We start from the raw sequence: 21,542 nt of genomic DNA on the forward strand, positions 1-21,542 counted from the left end.
AAAGCTGATTTTCTCCTTCTCATTCGTGACTGGAAGATGTCTTCATTTGGTTTGTTTATGTATTATTTGAAGTTTTGTAACTTATTGGTAAATGATTAGTGAACAGCTAAAACTAATTTGAGTATTGAGCCACAATTGTTATGTCTATTCGGACATGGGGTCTGAGTTACGAGACCCTGACCACTGTACTGTAACTCAGTGTCAGGATGTTACTGATCTTCTTATCGCCTCGGCATCATGGTGGAGTCTCCTGTCATCAGAGAGTCTTTACCATGAGGTGCCGTGTAGAACATCCAGTGGTCAGTATGAGAGAATTGAATAACAGAATATAAGATTTTTCTCCAAAGTTTAAATAACATTGGATTTTTTCCATTTGATGAATTTTAAGTTCATTCATTTTTCATTCATGTATTTTTGCTCTTGTTGTGAAGTGAAGTTTGTGTCATTGCTGCTACACTGTGCATCTGAACGATCACGACTCAAATCTCACAATAAACTTTAGGGTTTTATCACATTTTCTACTTTCATTCATCTGATTGTCTCCCCAGTGTCCAACTGCTCCATGGCTTTGTGTATCAGTCACCTCACAACTATAGCAAAGAGTTTTTATTATTGACCGAGTAAATTCCAAGTGATTCAGTGCTTATGCTCAGAGACTGACCTGATTTTTTTCAACTACTGCTGAATGTTTGTTTACATTCACAATATTCATTATTATATGCACATTATATTCCACATGGATCGTGCAGTACAGTGTACAAGTTGTTAATAACATTCTTGTGTATGTTTCTATTTTCTTTATAGTGATTAATCTGTAGGATAAATCATATAAATGTGGAAATCTTCATATAATAATCATAAAATTTATAATTTTAGAATATAAAAGTATGTTTAAATGTAGACCTTTAGGTACTAAAGCACCCTATTGCAATAAAGTATTATTATTATTATTATTATTATTATTATTATTATTATTATAATGACAAACTGTGTTTATAAAATGAACATGAAATAAGGCTGTAATACTGCACTGTATTTAACTGTCTGAACCAGATTTATTCTAGTTTTAAACATATTGATAGTCATTTTATTTATTTTTGTTGTATTTTGATGTTTTCAATTTCATTTCAGTAAATTATGACTTTATGTTTTTAATTTATTACCCAGTAAAAGCCTTGATATTTATAAATGTGTATTTAAAACACAGATATTTAAAAAAGAATAATACATCAAAAGATCTAATATCTACCAAACTACAAAAATCACTCAGTGTTGAATTGAGGTTTTTGGACATTTATTCCAGCTCATAAATCCTATAAAACATGCAGCATTAAACATGAACTTCCAGCAGATGAACATCTCATAATACTGTCTGGAAGTGAGAAATGTACAGGTTGTTTTTACTCCATACACATGAACTTACTTTGATCAGAAACACAATCATACTCCAAATCAATTAATCAATAAAGTCAATAAAAGAATCCCAAACTGCTGTGTGTCTTGTCCTCGCTATTAATGACGTCATTAGAGCTCCACTACTTCTAATTACCTGCTGTGACAGTGAGCTCTAATACACATCACACTGCCACCTACTGGTCATTTATGATTCTGCAACATTCTTAGAGTCACTCCGTCAACTTCCGGTTCTCAACTCGGATTCACTCGCTTTATACACAGTTTACAGCCGTTTTATCTTATTTATGACTGTAATATCACTCTTCTCTCAGGAACAACAGAAAAGCTGTGAAGACATGATATTTTATCCGCTCTTTACCTCTGTAATGTGCGCATGCGCATAGTGTCAGGTTAAGAGAGACCGGGTTACGTCACAGACGGAGGGCGGGCATCTCCTGTGACGTCACAGTAAGGCAACGTCTATAATTGGGAACGAGTCTCTGTTTCTCTCATTTCCGAGGTTTTTGCTTGTGAGTAAAGAGGCATAAACATGGAGCTCTTCAGAAGGTTGAGAGAGTTTTTTCAAAGCAGAAGAACAAAGAAAACTAAGCAGATTGCTGAAATGAAGGAGAAGCTGGAACACATGGAGAAAGTAGAGAAAGACTTGGATGCATTTTCTCTTCTAATGATAGAGAAGATAACAGAAGAGAAAGAAGAGAAAGCCATTCTGCTACAGACGGTGCAAAAGCTGGAGGCTACTTTGGCTTCTGAGCGAAAGCAGCAGGAACAGGACATAACTGAGAGAAGCCAGAGCTGGGCGAGAGAACAAAAACAACTGGAGGAACGTGTTGCTCAGCTTGAGTTTATTTTGGATCAGACCACCATGGAGTTCCAGTCTTCCTTGAAAATCCATGAGGAACTGGAGAAAACTGTAGACTGTGAGAGAGAGAGCTGGACCAGAGAACAAAAGAAAGTGGAGGAACATGTTGCTCAGCTTGAGGCCACTTTGGAACAGACCACCATGGAGCTCCAGTCTTCCTTGAAAATCCATGAGGAACTGGAGAAAACTGTAGACTGTGAGAGAGAGAGCTGGACGAGAGAACAAACGAAACTGGAGGAACATGTTGCTCAGCTTGAGGTCACTTTGGAACAGACCACCATGGAGCTCCAGGATACTCAGAACTGTGAGAAAGTAAAAAATAGTGCAGAGCAGGAGAGAGATCATTTGATCAGAGAGAAAGAGCGACTGGAGGAACGTGTTGCTCAGTTTGAGCCCACGTTGGATTTTGAGGAAAAACAAGAGGACGAAAGAGAGAAAACTAAACTTGACATAGAGGAGAGGAACAACTTACAGCTTCAGACCAACAGGGGGCTCCAGGATACCCAGAATCTCTGTGAGGAAGAAAAGAAGACTTCAGAGAATAAAACAGATCATTATATGAGAGTCCGAGAGCGATGGGAGGAAATTGTTGCTCAGCTGAGACAAGAAAACATTCAAAAGAAAAGGAGAAATAGAAAAAAAAGAAGAAGACAAGAGAAACAGAGAGTCTGAACACTTTTACTACAGCGAGACACAATAAACACTATTAAATAAATAAAGATTTTGAATTTCAATCATGTCTAATGTCTCTTCATCACAGAGAGCATTCAATGATGGCATTTTTTTTCTTGAAATCCACTTTAGTAAAGTCAGTGATGTTTGATGTCCTTAAAGAAAAGGAATTTGACAGAAACTGAAGTTGAGGTATTTTCTTGCAGCTTTAGTGCTTTGTTCATTTTGAGCTCTGAAAGCAATATAGCTGACAGTTAATGTGGGCAGAACCTGATTCACTTAAACATCTGTACTTTATAATTAATCACATGGATTGGCACAAGAAAGTGGATGATCTTTCAGCAGTTATTCTGACAGGGTTAACACTGGATTCACCTCACAACACCTGAACACTACTGCTGGATGGAGCAGCGGGTGCGTGCACGAGCGGCGGTTGGTGAATGGAGGGTGGAGCCGGGGGGAAACGAGCGGTGAGAAGCAGATCTGTGGCTGATGGGACTAATCAGTGTGCTCTGTTTTAGTGACTGGTGATGAGGAGAAAAAGGAGAAAGACACAAGCAGAGCTGAGCATGTGTGTGTGTGTGTGTGTGTGTGTGTGTGTGTGTGTGTGTGTGTGTGTGTGTGTGTGTGTGTGTGTGTGTTGGGGTAACAGTAGTCCACTGAAAAGCACAGTTTAATACTGTGTGCTCATGTGTGTATCAGTGTTCTGATTTATTCAACTGAAACGTTGGTGTAGGTCACAAGAGTGTGTGTGTGTGTGTGTGTGTGTGTGTGTGTGTGTGTGTGTGTGTGTGTGTGTGTGATGTAAAGTGTTTGAGTAAATGTACTTTGTTACTTTACTTGAGTAACTATAAGTGACTTCCTGTCTGATGAACTGTTCTGTATTGGTCCTGTTTACTTCCATAGTAAGAAATGTAGACCTGAGATCCTGATTATTGGTCTTTTATTACCCATAAGGCAGTGGTTTTTAACCTTTTTTGAGGCGTGACTCATTGTTTACATGAAGAAAACACATCATGTTGTGCATGTAGGGGAAATTGCAGTTTAGACACAGAAGCTTTGTGTATGTGAGGATCCTCTATAATTATTTGGAGAAAGAGTCTGGTGTCATTATGCCATGGCTTGGGAAGTCGGGATGTTGTTAATAAATGTGAACTGATTTAATGTCATACAGTGTGTCTGTGTTCTACATTACAGTGGGGTCTGAGGTTCGGTTCCCAGCGTGTTGTTTCCTTACATTTTTTTATCCAGGGCCCAAAATCTTTCCACTGATCTCTCACACATTTAGAAAGTGATCTATGCAGAGCTGAACATCTCACCATGAATGATGAACAACCTCATGTTTGTGAGTTTTACTTAGAATCTACTTCGACTTCACTTCTGTGTTCATTCCAACCTCATTTATGTCGTCAGTCTGATTAGAGAGCAAACAGAGTGTAAGTGATTCTTCACTGCAAGAAAGAAAAGAAGTTTGCAAATGCTGTTAGATCGGTAGGGCAACCATCCAGGTCTGGATTTGTTTTAACACACTAGAAATAGTGAGTTCTGTCCCGTCCCTACCTGTGTTTTTCTTGTTCTGACTTCTGCTTCAAATTCCTACATGTTCTAAGAAAAGGAATTTGACAGAAACTGAAGTTGAGGTATTTTCTTGCAGCTTTAGTGCTTTGTTCATTTTGAGCTCTGAAAGCAATATAGCTGACAGTTAATGTGGGCAGAACCTGATTCACTTAAACATCTGTACTTTATAATTAATCACATGGATTGGCACAAGAAAGTGGATGATCTTTCAGCAGTTATTCTGACAGGGTTAACACTGGATTCACCTCACAACACCTGAACACTACTGCTGGATGGAGCAGCGGGTGCACGAGCGGCGGTTGGTGAATGGAGGGTGGAGCCGGGGAAACGAGCGGTGAGAAGCAGATCTGTGGCTGATGGGACTAATCAGTGTGCTCTGTTTTAGTGACTGGTGATGAGGAGAAAAAGGAGAAAGACACAAGCAGAGCTGAGCATGTGTGTGTGTGTGTGTGTGTGTGTGTGTGTGTGTGTGTGTGTGTGTGTTTGTGTGCGTGCGTGCGTGTGTGTTGGGGTAACAGTAGTCCACTGAAAAGCACAGTTTAATACTGTGTGCTCATGTGTGTATCAGTGTTCTGATTTATTCAACTGAAACTGCATTCAATCTGGTTGATTATCAAGCAAGTTATTTTTTAACTACATTTAAGTTCCCTGTTATAGGATAACTTGCAATTCTGTAAATTCCATCTTTATTTCTATTAATTCCTGTTAATACCTAAATATTCCTGATAATTCATATGGGAAGTTTCCAGTCTTGAAAATTCCTGCAACCACATTCCTAGGAAATACATGAGCTGTTCCTTGGTCTTGGGCACAGGGATATTTTGCCTGCTTTTTTTTGTCTTTTAAGTTTTACATTGTTCTGATATCAGATGCCCCAAGAAATTGCAGTTTAGACACAGAAGCTTTGTGTATGTGAGGATCCTCTATAATTATTTGGAGAAAGAGTCTGGTGTCATTATGCCATGGCTTGGGAAGTCGGGATGTTGTTAATAAATGTGAACTGATTTAATGTCATACAGTGTGTCTGTGTTCTACATTACAGTGGGGTCTGAGGTTCGGTTCCCAGCGTGTTGTTTCCTTACATTTTTTTATCCAGGGCCCAAAATCTTTCCACTGATCTCTCACACATTTAGAAAGTGATCTATGCAGAGCTGAACATCTCACCATGAATGATGAACAACCTCATGCATGTTGTGAGTTTTACTTAGAATCTACTTTGACTTCACTTCTGTGTTCATTCCAACCTCATTTATGTCGTCAGTCTGATTAGAGAGCAAACAGAGTGTAAGTGATTCTTCACTGCAAGAAAGAAAAGAAGTTTGCAAATGCTGTTAGATCGGTAGGGCAACCATCCAGGTCTGGATTTGTTTTAACACACTAGAAATAGTGAGTTCTGTCCCGTCCCTACCTGTGTTTTTCTTGTTCTGACTTCTGCTTCAAATTCCTACATGTTCTATGAAAACCAATTTACAGTCATTTTCTTATTCTACTTTGTCTTCTATTTGTTTCAGTGTTTCTTTGACATACATTACAATACAATACAGGTGTGAACCTACCTGTCATGATGAGTGTATTTGTAAATTATCCGCTAGGTGGCAGTAATGGCACACTTACCGGTAAGCTGTAGAAGAACTCATGTAGAAGTGATGATGTTACAGTGCAGTTGTTGCATGTGCAGACCTGTGATGGAGTAAAAGAGATGTTCCTCACTAAGAGTTTTCTACACTGAAGTAAGAAACATACAGAGAGAGAAGACAATTGTGTCTTGTTGTTGGTGATGTATTTTATCTAAACAGTGTATTTTCAGTCTGTGGTAACGTTTTTTTTTCTGCAGACTTTCCTGATGCCCCCAAACTGATTATGATGATGGTGACAGCATGGCCAAGTGTTTTGTCTCATGACGGCTCTTTGACGTAGCTTCTTGTGTTTGACTTTCTTTCTGCGTTTTCAAACAAACTTTACTATTTATCTCTCCTTTTTTCCTCTTTTAATAATCCTAAATTGTTTTTGTCTTCCTGACTTGTGCCTGTAGTTAGTTAACTCGACTATCACTAGTGTTGACTATATTCATTCCCTCTCACTTTATCACATCTCTGTATCTTAACTCTATCTGCTATTATAAGCACTATGCCGGCTGTGTGTCTGCCTTTGAGCACAGGTGAGAACTCGTTCGATGCCCAGCTGCGAGAGCGGAAAGCGGCGCTGGAAACATCCTGGGCGGACGCTCACTCGTCCCAGGTAAATTCCCGGGTTGAATCTAACGCTCTCAGCACCTCAACTCCGCGTGTTTCTCTGCCCAGGTCCAGCGCACCTACAACGCGGCCCGCCCAGGTTATAGTTATATATAATAGTTACAAGTTCACACACAGCCAGTTTATAGAAACCGTATCTATTCCTCATGTAGTAAAACCAAGAATTAAATACACAAGATCCAGAAATAATCTTATTGCAGTTAAAACTGAAAAATGCCAGATAAGCAAACACCAAAAAGTTCTAAAGTTTGGTTTTTTAAACATTAGATCACTTGCACCCAAAGCTACAGACAGACGCTAAAAGCTGCTAGAGCTGAACACCTGAGCAAACTCATAGAAAACAACAAAAACAATCCCAGGTTCCTTTTCAGTACAGTAGCTAAATTAACTACAAATCAGGGATCTGAAAAATGTGTTCCATCACAGTTTAGTAGTGACGACTTTATGAATTTCTTCACTGAAAAAATGTATAGCATTAGAAAAACAATTGTGGCGGTCCAACCTCTGACAGCATCTCCTGACACAATCTCACCTACAACTCCACATCTACACTGTTTTACATGTACAGGACAGGAAGAGCTGTATAATGTTATTACCAAAGCTAAATCTACAACATGTCAGTTAGATCCCATTCCTACTGATCTATTGAAGAAAGTGTTACATACAGCTGGTGAGCCTCTTCTCAATATTATTAACTCCTCACTATCTTTAGGATTTGTATTTTTGTGTGTTTGCATGACATTTTTGTAGCATTTTCAGTAGTTAAAAATAAAATGTTTTATCGTTCATAAAACAGTGACTCGTGAATTATTCTGTGAACCTGCTGAACCCATTATCATCATTATTATTATTATTATTATTATTATTATTATTATTATTATTATTATTAAGTAGAATATAAATAAACAGAAATACAAAACATGTCCCATATAATAAACTTTTGTTAAAAGTGTTTAATAAGTGCATTAAGAAAATAAATATACATACATTTTATGCCTCTTTATTGGAAAAATTTGTCAAAGTGGGATTCGAACCGGCGTCATTCACATCAGAGATTCTCCCTGGGAAGCAGATAAAAAGGCAGTTTGCTATCAAATATATACATCAATCTGCTAAAAACCATAACAAATGTCCATCATCTTTCCATTTCCTTTCTTTTTTTAAATGTTTTTCTCTTTTTCCTCTTTTCCTCCTTCCCTACTTTTCCCTCTTCCCACCCCTTAACAGACTATTGATGACTATTTAAGTTGAAAATATGTCTAATTTATTGAACTATCCAATTCTAAATAAACATCAACTAACATCAAAAACAAAAATAGAGAAAATAAAGGTGTAGTTATCTCTTGGACTTTTTGTCACTTTGCAAAATAGAGCAAATTCATTTCATAAATCTGTTTAAAACGGGGTTGTAGACTTGATACTGTCACTCTCAAGTCATGTTCAATATTGAGCTGAGATCTGTATTTAGTTTTCAGTGTAGCAACATCTGAAAATTCTCAGAGATGAGATGTGGCAAAAGGAACAGGATAAAACAGTTATATTTTCTTTAAGGCTGAATTTTTGGTTTAAGCTCCTACATCTACCTTTTTTGTCTGCTGAATTACTTGTTTGTTTGTTTTTTTGTGGTCAATGTCACAAATTTATCCATTGAATAGATTTTTAAAACATTGTTTGTGGTGCTTTAAGTGTATAAACTTTATTCATGGTGAAAATCATTAATGAAGAACAAATAAATAAATAAATAAATCCTGCCGTTCATTGCGCCCCACCTGTCATATCTTTATTCCCCACTAGAGGGCCGCGTCCCACACTTTGAGAACCACTGAGCTAGGCTAATTAGCCGGCTAACTAATCTTAGCTTCAATAGTTTTCATCCTTGTTCTAAATATTCTGCATTTAGTGAGCTATAAATAAACTATAAGTGTCTTAATAACGAATGTATTTATCTTTTGATAAACTTTTAGTCAAATCTTCTAAGAAACTAGCTAACACAAAAACAGCGCTAGCAAACACGGCTAGCATGAGGCTAATGATGATGATGTCTATGACGTCATCATCAAAATTCTAGTATCTCCTTGACAACCATCAAACAAACACACAGAAGCAATAAAAGCAGCAGCAGCGACTGATAAACATTATAACTGTTCATCTACTACTGACTATTAGGTACCTGATAAGTAGCTTTGCTATATATATAGTTATTCTGAATACTTTTTACACTGTTTTGTGCTTTTTGTTAACTTTATTTTTGTACTGAAATGTAGAAATGTAAGATCCTTTAAACCTGTATGTTTTAAAATCTTTCAACATTTCAGAGTAGAAACTGATTGTAGTTCACTCATACTGATGTTTTTCTGTTTAAGACTGTAGGTTTGGTGTTTTTTCTCTTGTTTATAACTGACAGTTTGTTTGTTTGTTTGTTGTTTTTTTAGATCAAAATGAATTCGAGTATTTCAGCACTGTATGTTGGTGATCTGCACCATGAAGTGACAGAAAACATGCTGATGGAGAAATTCAGCTCTGTGGGCCACGTTCACTCCATCCGGATCTGCAGGAACTGGAACACGGCGTTTCACTCAGTTACGCCTACGTCAACTTTTACCAGCGAGCCGATGGTAATTAAATCCTCATTAAACCCCAATACACTATTTCTGCATCTATACCAGTTTATTGTCTACTTAATACTCCAGGAGTAATTTCTGTATTATTTTACTACTTTATTACGTGAATATGGTCAGGTTTTGTGCCTTAAATAAAATTTGAGAGTGTTTTCTCCTCACCCATCTTTCCCCAGTCTTTTTTACTGAAATGAATGACCTGTAATGAATTTTGTTTCCTCAGCTGAGCGAGCGTTGGCAACACTTAATTGTGAGCTCCTTATGGGGAACCCTATGAGAGTCATGTGGTCTCAGAGGGATTCCACCATGAGGAAAAGTGGCATCGGGAACTTGTTCATCAAGAACTTGGACCTGGAGAAGATTGACAGCATGGCCCTTTTTGACCTGTTTTCAGTCTTTGGGAAGATCCTGTCATGCAGGGTTTGTGCTTTAAACTGTTTGGATCTGAATAACATCTGTATAGCATGATTAGCATGTTTTCTACTAAAGTCCTGTATTAGATCTGTTTGATATGAATTGTGTGTTGACATGACGTGTCTCTCCTGAAGGTTGTCCGTTACAAGACGGGGACAAAAGGATATGGATACGTCCAATTTGAGTCTCCAGAGGCGGCGAATTTGGCAAAGGAGAAACTCAATGGCAAACTTCTTAACGGCCATAAAGTGTAAGCTATTAATATAAAGTGTGGGTTTGGTCATATGAGGGGATTTCAGTCAGCGTCAGGGGGTCATTTTTCTGGTGTCGGCATAAAGACTAACAGCAGTGTGTAAGAGCAGTGTCTCTGTTGTGTTACAGCTCCATCCAACACTTTAAGTCTCGTAAGGAGCGCGAGACTGAGAGGAACCACCACACCCAGGTCTTCATTAACAAGCAGAAGACCTTACTGAGACCAGAACACCAGAATAACCCTGTCCATCCTAACGTGCAGAAGATGAAGAATGTGCAGGTGAAGACTGTATCCTAAACATCTACCACCCCATGCTGTCCACATTAAAATGATTTGATGCTAAAGTTCAATATTGCAGTTAAATGGGTTACTGGCTGAAAAGGTTAAAGAACCTCCTCTAGCTGGTTCCCTCAAGAGCCTCCTGCTAGCAGTGATGATGATCTGATAAAACAAAATTAAATTCACTGTTAACAGCTGTGTGTGTCTTTGTGTTACAGACTCAGAATATGACTCCCTTCACACCAAGCCAGAAGGTAGAGCCAAATAAAGAAAATGCCCCAGCAGTAAACACAGTTCCTGCTGTAGAAGAGCGCACAACTGTGGATGAGAAACCAGCTTTACCTCAAGTTCCAGCTGTAGAACCGCGTCCAGCTCTACCTCAAGTTCCAGCTGTAGAACAGAGTCCAGCTCTACCTCAAGTTCCAGCTGTAGAACAGAGTCCAGCTCCATCTCATGTTCCAGCTGTAGAACAGAGTCCAGCTCCATCTCATGTTCCAGATGTGCAGGATGTATCCATGGCTGCAGCACCTCAGAAGCGCTTAACTATTTACATGTTGGAGTCTGCAGATTTTGAAATGCAGATCCAGATGGCACGTAAGTGTTACACACACACACACACACACACACACACACACACACACACACACACACACACACACACGCAGTTTCAGTAACACTCTCTCTCTCTCTCTCTCTCTCTCTCTCTCTCTCTGCAGATGATCATCTGTTGCCTCTGGTAGAGAAAATCCACCCGGCTGAAGCGAATAAAATTTCATGGATGCTGATTGGGAGTAAAAACAACTTTGAAATCATGAACATGATTTCTGATCCTGATCTTCTGCGAGCCAAAGTGAGCAAACACACACACACACACACACACACACACACACACACACACACAGTAATATTATATTTAGGAATGATTTGTAATAAGTGGTTGTAGTAACGAGTGTATTATTATGTTAAAAAATATTATATTAATATGATGATTAAGTTTTGGTCATGTGGTAACAAAACCCCACCCACAAATTCCTCATTTACATCTATTCATAATCACACACATCACTCCTCTATTCACTCTTTATATGCACGTGACACACGTGTGATAGAAGTGTATATGTGTGTGTTTGTGTGCAGGTGGATGAAATGAACATGATCCTCAAAACAGGAGAAGCAGGAGTCAAGTCGGTGAGTATCCACACACACACACACACACACACACACACACACACACACACACACACACACACACACATGTATAATGTGTAGACTAAAACTCCTCTGCATTTTTCTTTCAGGAAACAAAGATGCTCTTTGGCACAAAGAAAAAGAGGAAGAACAAGAAGAAAAATATATATTTATAATAATAATAATTATAATTTTTTTAAATATGATATTAATATTGCATGTTATTATATTTTTTTGTTTATATACTTCTTTTTTTCTTTTTTTATTAATATATTATTTAGGGAAATAAATAAAGACAATCCACAATGTAAATGTGTTTGAGTGTTTTGAATCGTGATTATTAAACATTTTATAAGAACTTTAAGAGGAACTTGTCAAGTGATTGTGATACACATGCATGAAAGAAGAACATTTTAATAAATATTTTCCTGAAACCAGCAACAAATCAACATCACACTTTTAAACCTTCATTCATACATATTTATAATATCAAAGCTTTTAATGCATCAATATTTTTTAACTACAATATCTCTTTTTTAGCCAGTGACATACAGTGCAGTATTATAGCCTGATGATTTTCATTTATTTCATAGAGATTTTATACAAATAGTTTGTAATTCTTCTTTCTAATTTTATTCTGCATGTGTGGGTGTTTCCTTTATTTGTGCACCAGCTCTTATAACAGTTCCTACTGCTGTAACTGTATAATAAAGGCATTTAAAACACTATAAATATATAAACCATTAAATAAAAAGTGTCAACGTCCAGCTGGTTCAGCATCTCCATCATGAATTCCACTGATGCTTCATCAGGAAAGAACAGTATGTTCTAATAAAATCCACCCTCCTATAAAATCTACAGCTTTAAACCCAACTTGTAATCTCACTGAACTGAAGCATTGATTCACTTAAATCATAGTACATTTGTATCATTTGTAATGTAGTATTAGTGCAGTTGCAGCTAAATGTAGAGCTGCTACTAGATGAAAAGGATTAGAGGTGATGTAGGGCTTTTGTGTGTGTTTTCAGAAGAATCCAGACTATGGATTCTCACTAAATTGACTGAAGATCACGTTCATGTTCTTAGTGGGTTTTGATGAGGAACATAATCAGGATGACCCCCACTCTGTTCAGATTGAGTTTATAATTGTTTACATCATAAACACATAAAGTTCATATATATATATATATATATATATATATATATATATATATATATATATATATATATATATATATATATATATATATAAATAATTATAATAATAATAATGATGATGATAATGGGTTCAGCAGGTTCACAGAATAATTTACGAGTCACTGTTCTATGTACAATAAAACATTTTATTTTTAATGACTGAAAATGCTACAAAATGTCAAACGATAAAGTATTATTAATGCAAACACACAAAGGTACAAATACAAATACAAAACTATAGATACAAATAGCAGTAAATCCACAAAAGTAAAACACAACTATATAATATTAGCAAAAATATTTATAAACAGTAAAATGATATCAAGTCTCTGAGTGGCTTAAAATACCGGAAATAAATAATTAGAGGAGCAGAACTGGAATAAACAGCAGGTGTGGCTGCAGATGAAGGACTGGATGCAGATGAAGGACTGGATGCAGATGAAGGACTGGATGCAGATGAAGGACTGGATGCAGATGAAGGACTGGATGCAGATGAAGGACTGGCTGAAGGAGATGGACTTTAACTACCAGGCTGTAAAGGCACATATTGTAAATTATTAACTTAAGCATAATAATGATGATGATGATGACATATGAAGATCTTTTTCAATTGCATGAATCTGCATTGGTACATTTACATTAGGTTTGGCTGCTGAATTGTTGCTGAAGGATCCAGCAAACTGTGACTTTGTAAAGTAAAAAAAAGGCGACAAAACAGACTGACATTCATGTAAAATCATACGTGTGCTGGAAAAGTAAAGATCTGATTTCCCTTTTGAAGAAAACACAAAATCTTCTATCCAATAAAAGACAATATGACTATAAAATATAAAAATAATGAATGAGCAGTGATAATGTAAGTGCAGGCTGTATAATGTGGGGTTGGAGGTAGGGGGCGCTACAGCAGTAGGAGTGGAGTAAAGCAGGTGGAACACTTGCAGCAGGTGGAACACTTATGACCTGGTAAAAGAACAATAAAGAGTGTGGAACACAGGTTTTATTTACCTTTTAGTCTTGGTATTTTTTACAGATCTAAATAAGAAGAAACATTGAAAATCTAACATTCACACATTAATATGTTTAATCCACAATCATCTCTGTACACTAGTGAGAGTCTGAGGGCAGAAGTGAAGTGAAATGAAGATCTATAAAATATAAAACTATAATATAAAACATTTTAATAAATGGTCTCATAAAGGCAAAATTAAAAGGCAATTTTAAAAAATACAAATCTATTGTAATTGAGGTTATGGTACCTGTGTTTAATCATGTTCTCTTATAAATTTTTGTCTGCACAAACCTTATGAAACAGATCAAACCATTTCTTCTGATGGGAAGCAGCTTCAGAGCAGAACCCCAGTGCCCACTCATCATTCTCTACCGCCACAGACGAGACGTCCACTCATCGTCCTCTAAAGCCTTGTGTGACTTTTTAGACATGTCTGGGACATTTTAAACATGTTTTGTTTTATAGCTAAGAAATAACTACATTTACATACTAGTAACACAAACACTAACCCACAGCACTACTTAATAGGCTACTGTATGTGCTACTGTACTATAAATACAGTTACACACTCATAACAATAACATTATTAATGACAGATAACAACATTTAAACCACAAACAAAATACGTCTGCTACATTTGCGTGTTCACCATATGGCCTAGACATGGTCACCAAGGTAAGAAACATTAAGCTCAGCCTGTCAGGATGGTCGAGTGGTCTAAGCCGTGATTAGCAGAGAGGTGGACATAGATTGAGACCACAGATAAGAACGAGTATCACTTCAGAGTGGAGAAAAGTAAAACCAATTTTAAAATCCTATTACTTCCAATTTATGCATGTGATCAGTACATGGGTCTAAGGCGGGTCTAAGGCGCTGCGTTCAGGTCGCAGTCTCCTCTGGAGGTGTGGGTTTGAATCCCACTTCTGAAAAGTGTGTACCTTCTTGGTCAGTTTTTCTGAACTGAGTCCATGCGGGGGAGACAAATGATTCGCATTTTCTGTTGACAGTCCGATTGAGAGGCAGGTCAAACGTCAGAGGAACCTCATCCATATTTATGATGTGGTGCGGCCCGATTCAGTGGGAGCGCACACGATTTGATATAAAGAATTTCATTGGTTCACCTTAACCCATCTGGCAATTTCATTGGTCTAATGTTATGGGGCTCAGGTTTTTGGCCTAAAGGGAAAAACCCGGGAAAAATCCATAAATTAACTGCTTCATTGTTGAAGCCGTGGGGTTCAAAGCATGGGAAAAAAGTAGCAGCTTATAGTCTGGAAAATACGGTAGATGGTTTTGACGACGCACATGATTGCCTTAAACACATTGAACAAGAGACCTCTTGAAGGCCCGATCTTTTAGACACGGCCCTGGAAGAGGGGGATTGTCTATATGTAGATGGTTCATGTTCAAAACCTTCTGATGATGTGTATTTATGTGGATATGCGTTTGTAAGTTTACCTGATGAAATAGTTAAAGCTAAATCATTACTATACACAAGCTGCAGAGTTAGTGGCACTTACAAGCGCATGTCAGTTTTCTGAAGGTAAAGTAGTGACTATTAAAATGTGTAAAACTAGAATAAATCTGGTTTGGACAGTTAAATACAGTGCAGTATTACAGCCTTATTTTAGTCAGTCCAGTCTCTGAGCATAAGCACTGAATCACTTGGAATTTACTCGGTCAATAATAAAAACTCTTTGCTATAGTTGTGAGGTGACTGATACACAAAGCCATGGAGCAGTTGGACACTGGGGAGACAATCAGATGAATGAAAGTAGAAAATGTGATAAAACCCTAAAGTTTATTGTGAGATTTGAGTCGTGATCGTTCAGATGCACAGTGTAGCAGCAATGACACAAACTTCACTTCACAACAAGAGCAAAAATACATGAATGAAAAAATGAATGAAGTTAAAATTCAACAAATGGAAAAAAATCCAATGTTATTTAAACTTTGGAGAAAAAATCTTATATTCTGTTATTCAATTCTCTCATACTGACCACTGGATGTTCTACACGGCACCTCATGGTAAAGACTCTCTGATGACAGGAGACTCCACCATGATGCCGAGGCGATAAGAAGATCAGTAACATCCTGACACTGAGTTACAGTACAGTGGTCAGGGTCTCGTAACTCAGACCCCATGTCCGAATAGACATAACAATTGTGGCTCAATACTCAAATTAGTTTTAGCTGTTCACTAATCATTTACCAATAAGTTACAAAACTTCAAATAATACATAACAAACCAAATGAAGACATCTTCCAGTCACGAATGAGAAGGAGAAAATCAGCTTTATTGCAGTCACTTCAGACCCGTCCCATGGAGCTCTCGGGAGAGAATCATCCTGACAGCAATGACACCCGTCAGCTTTCACATGCGAGTGAATTTGATATAAACAATCCTTATTTTTTATATCTCACACCTAGTAAAATGTACATATTGTGTCTAATATCTCCTCCCTCACAATTTACGTACATCATTGATTTTATGGGGCTTTGCATATCCCACCTTTTGCTCACGTGTTTTCTGGTAAGTTTCTACCTATTCTTAGTTAAAATTCCACCCATATCCAGGAGGCCTCGTTCACCTCCATACGATTCTAATTTACATGTACAAAAAATATCTCTTGATGGAGACCTTGTCTTAAAAAACATCCCCTGATCGTGCACTTTTCTAAAAATCTCGTCTGGGTTTTTTTTCCTATGTCTGCAAATCATCCTTTGTTTTGTTTTGTGTAGACTTTGTATAAAACGTGTTTTTTACTAGTTTTACAAACCAGGGCTTTAGTTTTAACACACCAGCACTTTTCTCCAAATGCTTTTCCTAATTTTCATAGCTCTCGTCTTTTACTTAGTTTTACTTAAAATCTTCTTAAAATATATTTCTTATGCCATAATACTTCTTTATATAACATTTCCTGTCTTACTCTCATCCTGCCTGCATCTTAAGCTCATGCTCTCTCATGCTTACTTCCTGTGTGTTTTGGACAGTGTACCTCTTATACAAATTCTTGCAACTATTCTCCTACGTTCTTTATTATCTGACGATGTGTTGTGCCTATTAACCTATTACTCTTCTCATTTTTATATTTATATATATTTTTATATGATTTTTTTCACCTACGTTTCTACTTGTGTTTTGAAAATATGTGCATATGCTGTTTGAGTATAGTTAAGGCATGTTGCCTGCATGCTGTTTGCTTATTTTACTATTTTTATTTTACATTATATTTTCCTATCTTTTCCTTCCGGCCGACACACTTTGCCTGGTGTACGTGGTCACCACTTTTACCGCCATGGCATATATCTGTTTTCTGGAGTGACTATTGGTCCTCATATGCGTCTCTATTTTCCACCTCGAATATCTCTTCCAGTTCATACTCATGACACCTCTACATTTTTCCCTTATTTTCCTAAAACTGCACAAACCTGAGAAATGAGAAACAAAGACACATTCTGACTTATAGACATCTCTACTGTGATGTCACACAAACACGCCCCGAGCTCCTCCTGTGACGTCAACCAGCCCCCTCTCTCGCTCTCTCTCAGATTACATTTTATTACGCACAAATACAGCATTTCTCACACAGATAATGTGGTGATACAAATAAATATGATGTTCTTTATGTGTAAGTTTGTCTCTGATGAAAAGCCGGTGGCGACTGCAGCAAGAACAAACTCCCGAGACGGCATAAGGAAGAAACCTTTAGAGGAACCAGAGGAACCCGTCCTCATCTGGGTTTCACTGAATGTCCATTTATTACAGCTAAATGATGTTGAGGTGAAGTGATGATCAGATACAAACTGTAGTCCTGAGTCAGTGTAGCAGACTGTTAACATAAACTACAGTCCAAATCCCAACCCTCAAAACTCCTGTTCTTACTCTGTTTTGTTTCTGCGTGGACTATTTCAGCCTGGTGGTCGTAAGTTTTTGGACACTTTGTTTTTGGTGTTTTTTCCTACGAGGACATTGTATTTTACCTGATAGTAGTAGTGCACATGTTTGATCTAAAATAATGAAAGTGATGAGACGGAACTCTTTGTACAAATAATCACACACACACACACACACACACACACACACACACACACACACACACACACACACACAGTGTATATGAATATATAGGTGCTCCTAATAAAGTGTTTGTAATACATGAACACAATTAGTATCATTGTACACACAGTAACATGGTCATTTTTAAACATATGCACAGAGTCGTTAAAGACTCCTAATATAAATAATACAAAATTACTGTAACATATAAATATCGAAAATGGCCCTGAATCCTGTATGTACTGTAGATGTTTTGTTTGAAGTGTTGTGATCATGAAGATGAAATCCTGCAGGTTATTTGGGTTTGTACTGAGTGATAGTTGTTTCATAAACACCTTCTTATAAAATCCAACTCAAATGTTAAATAAAAATTCACTCTAAATTTGTAATCAGCGGCGTCTCACCATCACATTTCACTACGGGAGCGCAGGAGGAGGAGATGCCCGACTGCATGGAATACAGGAGAACATCAAATCTCTGGATGTCTCAGGTGGAAGACTTTTATACCACCCGGAAAAAGTGTGTAAGATTATCAGGGTGTGTGGTGTTTTGCACAATGTGGCACTGAGGACCAGTTTCCTCTCCTCCTGACCTCCCTCCCCTCAGCATTATGACCCCGAGCCACAGCCCCTGCCCCACAAGAGGATATAAACTAAGGAAGACAAAAATAATGGTTGTTATTAGTGTTTATTGTGACTCTTTGTAGTAAAAGATTAAAATCAAGATTTAAAAAAAGATAAAAAAGATTTGAAAAGACAGAAATAAAAAATGATCAAAAGACGAGACGATCTACAAGATACAATAGCTTTACACTCAGCTTTATACTATTGACTATAAGTGTAAAACTATCATAAATAGCCATAAGAGAAACAGAAAGAGGAAAAGGCATGTTCAGACTCTCTGTTTCTCTTGTCGCCTTCTTTTTTCTATTTCTCCTTTTCTTTTGAATGTTTTCTTGTCTCAGCTGAGCAACAATTTCCTCCCATCGCTCTCGGACTCTCATATAATGATCTGTTTTATTCTCTGAAGTCTTCTTTTCTTCCTCACAGAGATTCTGGGTATCCTGGAGCCCCCTGTTGGTCTGAAGCTGTAAATTGTTCCTCTCCTCTATGTCAAGTTTAGTTTTCTCTTTCATCCTCCTGTTTTCTTTAAAATCCAACGTGGGCTCAAACTGAGCAACACGTTCCTCCAGTCGCTCTTTGTCTCTGATCAAATGATCTTTCTCCTGCTCTGCACTATTTTTTACTTTCTCACAGTGATTCTGAGTATCCTGGAGCTCCATGGTGGTCTGTTCCAAAGTGAGCTTAAGCTGAGCAACATGTTCCTCCAGTTGTTTTGTTTTCTCATCCAGCTCTCTCTCTCACATTCTACAGTTTTCTCCAGTTCCTCATGGATTTTCAGGAAGACTGGAGCTCCATGGTGGTCTGTTCCAAAGTGACCTCAAGCTGAGCAACATGTTCCTCCACTTTCTTTTGTTCAATTGTCCAGCTCTCTCTCTCACAGTCTACAGTTTGCTCCAGTTCCTCATTGATTTTCAAGGAAGACTGTAGCTTCATGGTGGTCTGATCCAAAATAAACTCGAGCTGAGCAACACGTTCCTCCAGTTGTTTTTGTTCTCTTGCCCAGCTCTGGCTTCTCTCAGTTATGTCCTGTTCCTGCTGCTTTCGCTCAGAAGCCAAAGTAGCCTCCAGCTTTTGCACCGTCTGTAGCAGAATGGCTTTCTCTTCTTTCTCTTCTGTTAACTTCTCTATCATTAGAAGAGAAAATGCATCCAAGTCTTTCACTACTTTCTCCATGTGTTCCAGCTTCTCCTTCATTTCAGCAATCTGCTTAGTTTTCTTCGATCTTCTGGTTTGAAAAAACTTTCTCAACCTTCTGAAGAGCTCCATGTTTATGCCTCTTTACTCACAAGCAAAACTTTGGAAATGAGAGAAACAGAGACGCGTTTCCAATTATAGACGTTGCCTTACTGTGACATCACAGGGAGATGCCCCGCCCTCCGTCTGTGACGTAACCCGTCTCTTTTAACCTGACACTATGCGCATGCGCACATTACAGAGGTAAAGAGCGGATAAAATATCATGTCTTCACAGCTTTTCTGTTGTTCCTGAGAGAAGAGTGATATTACAGTCATAAATAAGATAAAAACGGCTGTAAACTGTGTATAAAGCGAGTGAATCCGAGTTGAGAACCGGAAGTTGATCGGAGTGACTCTATGAATGTTGCAGAATCATAAATGACCAGTAGGTGGCAGTGTGATGTGTATTAGAGCTCACTGTCACAGCAGGTAATTAGAAGTAGTGGAGCTCTAATGACGTCATTAATAGCGAGGACACACAGCAGTTTGGGATTCTTTTATTGACTTTATTGATTAATTGATTTGGAGTATGATTGTGTTTCTGATCAAAGTAAGTTCATGTGTATGGAGTAAAAACAACCTGTACATTTCTCACTTCCAGACAGTATTATGAGATGTTCATCTGCTGGAAGTTCATGTTTAATGCTGCATGTTTTATAGGATTTATGAGCTGGAATTAATGTTTTACTTTTAAATGTTTTCTTTTAACCAACTGGTGCATTTTTATCTTTATGCTTCAGATGAGTTTAATAAAAAACACATTTTTACTACTTATTAAAAAATAAAACGTCATTCTGAGTGAAACCAATTGTTTATTAAATGCATTATTCACTAAATAAACATCAATGAAAACTGGATGATTTGTTTTTATTGAATGTAAAAATATTAATTTGAGGATAATTGAACTTAATGAATCGAATAGTTTTGGATTAAATGAAGACTTTACTGAACTAAACAGCACTGAATTCTCCTTTAAATGAACTTAAGTTTACTGAACTAAATACTGTTACTTATATGAAAATAAACCCGGTTTCTTGAACCCTGTTCGGTTTCAGCCCCACTTTTGGGCCTCACAGCTGAAAATGACCTTCCTGACTTTCAATGGTAAAAGTTCCTGACAACAGTGTGCTACATACACAATTTACATCTCTTTTAAAAGAACACACTTTGGGCTTTACATCATCCAAAAATGCTGAAGTTCCTTAGAAAAAAATGTGTACGTCATAAAACATTATTTTTTTTATATATAAATACATGAATTCGGTCCTGAAACAATCCAGAATAGTGACGGGTTAAAAGTCACATTAAAAGAGTTTATATTTTAACTTTGAAGAAAATACAATAAAAAGGAGATTCCTATAAACATTATTCTGAGACTGTGTGTGGTCCTTTTCTCCCTCCGTCTGTTTGAGGAAAAGCAGCCTGATAACCAAATGTACTGGGAATAATAACATTCACACAATAAGCATAAGACTGGTATTTAAACATTAGAAAAACAGTAGAAGAAGAAAGTAATGAAAATAAAAGTAGCACAATGCTTCCCTCAGTGCCTCTGTGAATGATGGAGCACATCTGAACCTTCCTTTTCTCCTTCCATTCTACAAACAGCACATCCTCTTCTCTCAGCCAGTGATGAGGCCTCGAGGAGCTTTTTTCAGAAGCTTGTTGGTGATGGTTTGAGGGTTTTTGGACTGAATTTTCCCACATGCCCTGATGTTCTTTTTTAGGAGATCTCTAAACAGTGCTGGACTTGTGCAGAAGTCGTCAACGAACAGTTTGTAGCCCGTTCCCAACATCTTCTCATTAACAAGTGCCATGACAGATGGTCTACAGCAGGGGTGGCCAACCAGTCAGAGACCGAGAGCCACATTTTTTACTGTGTTTATGCA

The 21,542-nt window shown here is 37.6% G+C and overlaps 2 protein-coding genes across 2 annotated transcripts in view; both read left to right on the forward strand.

The window, feature by feature from the left end:
• LOC124384658 (leucine-rich repeat flightless-interacting protein 1-like) overlaps positions 1-21,542 on the forward strand; it is a 468,068-nt gene that overhangs the window by 185,033 nt on the left and 261,493 nt on the right. The gene's annotated exons all lie outside the window — the stretch shown is intronic.
• Positions 6,748-11,786, forward strand: LOC124384595 (polyadenylate-binding protein 1A-like). Its single transcript, XM_046847575.1, is given in 10 exon segments — positions 6,748-6,763; positions 9,210-9,345; positions 9,348-9,392; positions 9,619-9,815; positions 9,944-10,059; positions 10,191-10,341; positions 10,560-10,935; positions 11,058-11,191; positions 11,479-11,529; positions 11,640-11,786. Coding segments are annotated over 9 exon segments (1,266 nt in total). The 5' UTR covers positions 6,748-6,763; positions 9,210-9,215; the 3' UTR covers positions 11,706-11,786.

The sequence above is a fragment of the Silurus meridionalis genome, chromosome 4 (genome assembly GCF_014805685.1).
Source record: "Silurus meridionalis isolate SWU-2019-XX chromosome 4, ASM1480568v1, whole genome shotgun sequence".
NCBI classification, from domain to species: domain Eukaryota; kingdom Metazoa; phylum Chordata; class Actinopteri; order Siluriformes; family Siluridae; genus Silurus; species Silurus meridionalis.